Source organism: Seriola lalandi, unplaced genomic scaffold (assembly GCF_002814215.2).
Source record: "Seriola lalandi dorsalis isolate HSWRI2012SDOR001 ecotype SW California unplaced genomic scaffold, Sedor1 jcf7180002054832, whole genome shotgun sequence".
NCBI lineage: Eukaryota > Metazoa > Chordata > Actinopteri > Carangiformes > Carangidae > Seriola > Seriola lalandi.
In genome coordinates, this window is record NW_019525385.1 from 1,102,191 (window position 1) to 1,110,312 (window position 8,122).

At 44.0% G+C, this 8,122-nt stretch overlaps 1 protein-coding gene across 1 annotated transcript in view; it reads left to right on the plus strand.

Annotated features, from left to right (window-relative positions):
• The window catches only part of lrmda (leucine rich melanocyte differentiation associated), a 196,770-nt gene extending 189,680 nt beyond the window's left edge, over positions 1-7,090 (plus strand). Inside the window, exon 7 of the mRNA XM_087179387.1 lies at positions 5,525-7,090. Within this exon, the coding sequence (XP_087035513.1) occupies positions 5,525-5,604 (80 nt within the window). The 3' untranslated portion in view covers positions 5,605-7,090. The remainder of the gene's footprint in view (positions 1-5,524) is intronic.
• Positions 7,091-8,122: the final 1,032 nt, after the last annotated feature.

The window sequence follows — 8,122 nt, forward strand, 5'->3', positions numbered from 1 at the left end:
AGTGTTATTTCAACCCTTAGAGATAATACAGAAAGTGTAATTGTCTTGTTAATTGTTTTTTTCTCATTGCATTCTTTTTTCCATAATGGATGGCAGGACTGATGAAATTGTTGGCTAAGTGGCCACCCTGTAGGGTGTGACAGAAAAGGAGAGGAAGCAAAAAATACAGCAAACAAGAGGAATCAGAGGGTGAAAGAGAGGAATCAAAGAGAGCAAATAACAGAGTGAAGAGTATAGAGGAGGAGAAAGACTGAGTGGAAGCATTTGAGACGAGAGGGGAGGATAGATGTGAAAAGGAGACAGGACGAGAAACTAGGAGTGGAGGGAGTGGATTCATGCCGAGAATAGATAACCTTGATGTTAAAAGCTACATCCGTCGGATGTGTCTTTCTGTGACATATTGATGGCCCTTGAAAAGAGTCAAGCTGATTGTATGCAGGGAACAATCATTAAACCCACTCCATCTCCCTCCTCTCTCTGATTCTCTCTCTTTCTCTCCATTGCAAGTGTGTGTGTGCCTGCATACGCAGTTGTATGTGAGCTGATTAAATGAGGTTTGCAGCAGAATGTGTGTTGATATGGACAAGTAATCTCCACAAAAAGAGGCCCTAGTTGTAGTATGTGAGATTCATTTTAATAAGTAACCCAAAAACTTGTCTTCACTTGATAAACAAATGTGGGATGTTCAACATTTTACTGCAGGAAATCTGACTACCTGACTAGCACCCCATACACTACCAGTGGCAGAGTACAGTAGGCCACTGTCCGATTTTAGTGTCGACACCCCAAAGATATGATCATTGTTATTATTATTGCGGATCTCCATAACCCACAGTCAAAGCATATATATGAAAAGATGTTCCCTGGTGAGCTATAGCTCTAGAGCTGTATTCTAAATGAATGTATTAGCTATATACTGTTTATTGCTGTGTGGAGCTGGCATGGCTCAGAATCTGGCTCATGCCCACATCTTTGTGGCTGACTGACAGAACCTGACTTGAACAGCAAAACTGGAAACTTAAACCAGACGTGAGACTCAAAGGTATACAGTATTTTGCCTAACATCTGTTACTAGGCATTTACTTGCTGGGCTAGTGCAACACAGTGTCTACACTGTCTTTGGCAATGCCTCCAGGTGGATCTGTTCGCAACACATGATGCAAATGGAAGCAGAAACAGTTTGTTGTGACCCGTCAGTTTCAGTTTAGGTGGCAGAACTCCAATCCCTATCAGGGCCTAACTTTCCTCACTCTCACTTCCATCCCTCCAATCTGCTATTACTGGTAATTGATGTTCTCCTCATATGAACTTACACACTGACATTTCAGCTTCCCAGAAAAACATGAAAGAACCCCTCAATAAAAAAAAAACACTCCACATACACTGTGGAGCTGAAGCTATAGTGAAACAGATGCTAGCTTGGAAAAAGATAGGACCATCCAGTGGAAATGCATTTTTAGCAGAGATAAATCTGGCAGTTCAAGGAGCAGTGTCTCTTCACAAATTTGAATATCTTTGTAAATGAGTTTGTCCACCATAACCAAGAGCATGAGCTTGAGTGCTGCAGCCAGAGCACTGAGTGACTGATACTGTATTGATCAACAGCACTTGTAAACCTCTGTTTATGTGTTACGGTCATTTTGTGCAACAAGGCAATAAAGTATCACCAGTTGCACCTTATTGATTATAGTTGATATGGAAGAACGATATGTCCACAAAAAGCTTTTTCTTACCATATGTGTTGATTTGATATTGGACCACTGTACATAGGAGGCTTTCTACAGCTAGCTTACTCACAGTAAGCACAGTGGCAGAATGGCCCATCAAGCCCCTGTAGAGAGGACACATGCTCTGGGTAATCAGCTCTGAAACGACCAGACTGTCTGACGATGAACCTACACTGCCGCATTCACCAAGAGGAAGATACAAGATACCGACTGTACCGCCCTTTAATAAAGACAAGAGGGTTAGCTACTCCCCTTAAAAACAACAAGGTGCCGCGTGACACCTGCAGAACAAAGGCCTGATTGTTCCTCCGCCAGGGCATGATGGAAGCATTAGCCTCCACATCACTTTGTTAATCTGTCACTTCAATGGCTGCTCCCACTGTTCTTACTGTGTGCTGTGTTTGTGTGCTCGACATCAAAGTGTGTATGGGTTTGTGATAATGTGTATATGGTTGAGAGTGTGGGTGTTGATTCAAGTGTGCTCATCCATGGCTTAGGATACACAGAGGATATTGTAGACTACTGGGTTTGGCACTGTACCACTCGTTATTAAGTATCAGTTCATCAGGTGGAACCCCACAGGCGTGAGCGTGCCCTGAGAGCACGTTATGTAAGAGTGAGTTTGGCTTAGTTATTCCCTTCTCTGTCTCCAACCACCCCATCTTTCTCCTGGTTTCTCCCGTAATAAGAGCAAGCTCTCGCTGTGAAGGGAAGGCAGCAAACTGGAATGTGTTTATGCATAAAAAACACTGCTTAATGTAATGCTGAAATGTAGCCAGAGCTTGAGCCAGGTTGCACAGAAAATTAAGAGACACATTCATACTCTTTCACCCCCCTGGGAAGCAGACCTCATCCCTGTGCTTTGTTCTACACTTTCCCTTAATTTACTCCTCCTCTCCTCCCTCGATCACAGATGTAGCTTCTTTTTTTTTCTTTCTTCTTTTTTAAGCGCTGTTGGAGAGTCACAGGTCACACATCGTCCAGAGCTTTCTGATTGGTGCTGGAGGATCACAGAATGTGCTCCCTCCAATCCTTCTCAGTCCCCACGGGCTAGTGACGAGATCAGCAGAGTGTGAAGGCTTGGGGGGCCTTTAGCTTCAGTTCCTTCATCTGTGAAGGTTATCTCTGAAAGGCTTTGGTTGCAACCTACAAATATATCCCCTCTAGGTAATGTCTTATAGGAGCCATGGTTCTGGTACCTCAATGGGTAATCTCTTTAAGGGCCCCACTCCTGGAGAGAGTGAGTTTCTCGCCGGGTAAGCTGTGAATATGTGAAAGGCCTCAGCACCCATGTGATCAGAGCGCTGTGAGACACCCCAAGTCCTGTGGTGTCAAGCCCAGTCTCCAGCCGTGGCACCTATATCCCCAGGCAAATCACGGCAGCTGGAATTCATCCCCACCCCCTTCACCCCTGCCCCAACATCCTCACTGTCAGAGAAGCACAAACACACATGTATATGTACCCCTCACACACCGGAGGAGCAGGCAGGCATGGAGCTGGTCCCGGATTTTATTGGAGGTGACAGCTCCTCACACTTCAGTGTTTGGATCACCTCAAGTAGCTGGGCTATGAGGGGAAATGAGCACTGCTCCACTACAAAGTCCAGATTTAGATTGACTGAGCTTGTCCTCGGGCCTGTGGGCTGCTGCTGCTGCTGCTGCTGCTGCTGTACTGCTCCTCCGCCTGACAGAACACCCACTACTGCTGCGAGGGACTGGTGTGTGTGTTTGTGTGTTCGTCTTCGTCTTCGTACTGTATATGTGCGCTAGTGTGTGCGAGTGTGTGTGTGTGCACGCATGTGTGACTTGGTAGAGCCTACTTTGAAGAGTCAGAGAGAGTGGGGTAAAGAGAGCGATGTGTCAGGTTTGGTTAGAATTGAGGGTGGCATCAGAATATGCTTGGCACTAATATGGCACCAGTATCTCTGTCCCCGTCTCTGCTTTCTGTCACTTAGTTGCCATTCTCTCCCCGCCCTTGACAATGTCTCTTTGGATTATGTGATTGGACTTAGCGCTTGGAGCACCCCTCATCCCTCTGCCACGACGCCTCTCCCATAAGTCTCTCCTCTCCTGCCCTGTCTCTAGCCTGGCCCCCCTCCTCCTATAATGCACTTGATGTCTATTTAAAAAGCCTGGTGAAAGCTGTATCTATTCTCCTGTCAGAGGATCATTGACAGCACTAATGCCACTTGTCCTTGCCTCATTTGGCGAGAGGTGACACCTAGCCACAACCCGCCACATTCATCAAGTGGCAGTGGGAGCGCTGTGACATCAGAGTCAGAGCAGACCATCCACAGAGCGGTGGGCAGCCCTCACCCTGTATGGCAGCACCTCTCATTACAACAAGCGAGTACTGCAGGCCATCTTGGATTCATCCTCACAGATGAAGGTGCATAGATGGCATGTGGCTTCTTCCTCCAGCCCCAATTCTGGCTAAATGATTTGTGCAACTGTAATTCCAAATGCTTACCTTTGCTGAATTTACACTGTTCGTAATGTAAAACAGGTACAAGACATATATGAACCTCTTTGATTGGCTAATTGAACATATTTGACTTTGTTGGGATGAACTGAAACTGCATATGGACTTTTACTGACTTCCATTTTACTTTCCTGGCTATTATGACTCTTTTCAGTAGTTTAATCTCAATTCTGCAGGAGAATATTGTAATTAGACTTTGTTTCCCCTCATTCACTGGTGATAATAGGAGAGAGAGTCAGAGTCCTCTCCAAAGCTTCAGGCTGCTCTCCATCAGGTTTTTTTTAAGAAACAAATCAAACAAAACATGATTGAAAGAGTGGTACCTTGGCACGAGGCCGCATAAATGATAGACAGTAGCGAGTTCTCAACTCCAAAATTGATCAGTACTATCTAGTGTGTTTTATTAGCCTATTACATGCCCATACACAAGTACACATGGACATACCACACCCCTGCCAGCTGATAGTTGAATAATTGCTCGCTCTGATGGTTCGGTGTGTGCTCGTGTATGTGTCTGTGTGAGTGTACATGGGTGGCTGTGAGCTTGTTACTGTCAGGACTTTGCCCCGAGGCCACCCTGGTCTTTTCTGTGAAACAAGATGCTCATCCTTCCCAGCAACACCTCTCATCCCCTTACAAGGAGCAGACCCAGACCCTGCTCAGTGCTGCCATTTAAAGCTACCCTGTGGAGTTTTTGCACGACAGTAAACAAACAAGGTTTTGTTTACATTCAGTGTTTTCTCACTAAAACTTATCGTCCGTGTCCTTAAGGTCCAATAAACACATTGAATGCATTTACTACCTCATAAAATGTTAAGCCTTGTTTTGACTGAACTTTTTACACCCGTTTATCGTCTTTCCTCGCAGTCTTACTTGAGATGCAGCTGTTATTAGACCCAGTTTGTAATGGAGGATTTTGGCTACTTTGTAATTAGTTTCTATACTTCCTGCGGTATATGATCAGATCCAAATAAGCTTTAATGACTCTGCTGGGTTTTAAGTTACGGAAGGTCTTGTCCCACAGGTTGGGAACCAATCGTGTTCATCTATAACTCAAGCAGTGCAACTGTATATGTGAATGTGGCTCAAATTCTTATGATCAAAAAATTATTGATTGGTGAATGCCAAGAGGGGAGTCTGTGTGACTGGCACTTGACTTGGAAATATTCCAAGAGATAGTGTAAATCCAGTCACAAATGCTAAATGCTATAAAAGAGGGCAAGTACATTACAGTGTATTTTTTCCTCACTTTTTGATAATGAATGTTTTGTTATTCTCCCACACTTCACCTGACTTTCTCTCTTTGTGTTTTTAGGGGTATTCGCCAAGTGCCGCTACGTCTACTATGGCAAGCACTCAGAAGGCAACAGATTCATCCGAAACGACCAACTCTGATGGACAGCTGGTCAGGCATAAAGAGGGACATGAATGACAATGAGTGTTAACAAGGAAAGATGATCACCCCCATGTCTTATTTATTAAAAGCACTGGTGATATTGAGTCACCTCATCTCCCACTGGAAAGAGATTTAAACTTTATCAAAATATGCTGTCATGGTTATGTAAGGAGAATGTTTTGTTTTTTTTTCCTTCCAAAGATCATATTCCAGCCCCATAGTTATGGCCTCCTCTGCTGAGCTTGGTCTGCTTCTGCCTCCCTGTTTCCAGCTCGGAGTCAGAGTCAGAGATGACACTCCCACTGACATGATTGCCTCTAAGCATCAGAAACCGCACAACTACAGACACACGCACACCGACACACGCAAAAGGACAGTCTCTCTCTCTCTCTCTCGTTCTCTTACACACAGTCAGTGACAAACAGACCCAGCCAATTGCATCCTTTTCTTTGACAGCCATGATGGATCACCCATCCACTACCGCCACTAATCAAGGGTGAAGGGGGTGACGGTCACACACCTGGGGCCTGACACAGACTCATCTCTCTCTCTCTCTCTCTCTCTCTCTCTCTCTCTCTCTCTCTCTCTCTCTCTCTCTCACTGTTTCCCTCTTTCGCTCTCTCTTTTACACACACACTCACACACACACACCCACACACACATTACTGCTGTTTAAAACATTAAGACACTGCAAAGAGTTTGACAGAACAAGGTTTACACAGCCTGGTTAAACACTTAGAAGATTTTCAGTCTGAACTTGAGGCATGATCAGTCTTGTTTTGTTTGCTTTTCCTTCTTTTATTTGAATGAATTTTACTGAATTTGTTTTATCTGAAAAAGGAAAGAGGAATTGTTTTTAAAAGTCAGACATATATCTGATATTTGAGCAATGGTTTGGCCAGTGTGTGTTGCAAGTATAGAAAAGCTTTGAAAAGCCTTGTCAAATCCAGCTTTTAAAGTCAAACTCATTCCACTATCGGCCTTAACGAAGAACAGAGTTGTAACCAAGTGTGCATTTCAGGTGTGTCATTATCTATTATGGTGCCAGAAACTTAAGTTATTGTACTGTCCCACTGTCTTCAGCCAGTTAACTACTTCATGCTGAAATATTCCTTTTATTATTTGCATTCCATTGTGTTCAGTTGTGAACAAACTATAATACATAATTTTCAGAAAAAGATTTAATGTTATATTGAAAGGACAGTCACCCGAAATTTGTTCAAATGCATTGTTTTTTAAGTGTTTTCATTTTATAATACTTCAACAGTCATCATGGTTTTACAATGAATGTGTCTGTGGTGGTTTGTAATACTTTTCACAACAACCCATGGTAAAGTGCTGCCAGGTTTTAAGATCTTATTTTTTATTTCTCCAGGCAAGCGTCTAATGTGAAATTCTGTGATGAATGAATGATGTAATGTAGCTGATCTGATGTGAAATTATATTAGCTGGATGTCTTCAAGTGATTAAATGGGTTTAACTTAACATGAGTCTCTTGTCAATTTGATGTAGAGCTTATTGTGGTGCTTTCACATTAATTCCTTCTGTCACCACAATACGGTTTCCTAATGATCAAATGTCCATCACATTAATATTTTTTCCTGTATAAATCATATAGAGCCAATCAATGTTTTAATAGCCCTGTGTTACTCATCATTACAAAGATGTTCCTGACTGACAAACCTCATGTCAAGTCATGAGGCGCAGAGATTACATTACCTACTTCTTTAGAGGTGAAGTAGTTGATGAGATAGAGAGGAGAAGCTTTGAAAGAAGCCATGATGAGCTTCAGTCTAGTGCGTCAATCATCCACAAACATGAAGGAAAGGTCAGAGATAGCCTCATGCAATGTTTGTTCACTGTGTCTGTATCTGTTTATTTCTTATTTCTATTAGCTCAAACATTTGTGATGGTTTACAAGACTGTGCATGTGAGAGTATGCGTGCTTGCTTGCATGTGCTTATACACCACTTCCTACAGGACTGTGTGACCATATTCCAGCTGACATGCCGTTCAGGAGCCTGGTCACTAGTGCCGGCGTTTCAAAATGACAAGGTTTATTTGTCTGTGTTTTGATATGCTCAGAGGAAACTGGGGCTGACAGCCGGAGGAGGCAGGAAGAGGGGAGCCACAACAAGTTCCCCCCCGCACGACACAAAATGTCATCCTTCCCCTGGCTGCGGCGCGCGCCCAGCCATCCTGCTGAAAAGAGCAGACATTTAAAACTTTGTGACATGTGTCACAGGCACTGCCATTGAGCCAGTGCCACTGACGGAGCTGGAATTGACAGGCCCCGAGCCACCGGAGCTGGCTGGGGGACACACCGAGTTTGGTGTGTGTCACTTCCTATCCTCGTCAGGGACGCATCCCGAGCTGCCACACCAACACAAACTGCATTATGGGATGGGCGGAGAGTGCCAGAGCGGGTTGACATATGCTTGACATGCGCCTTTGTGCATGCGAGGGGATGAATGGGATGCCTGGCATCACGGACAGTAGATTAATTAAGGTATGATC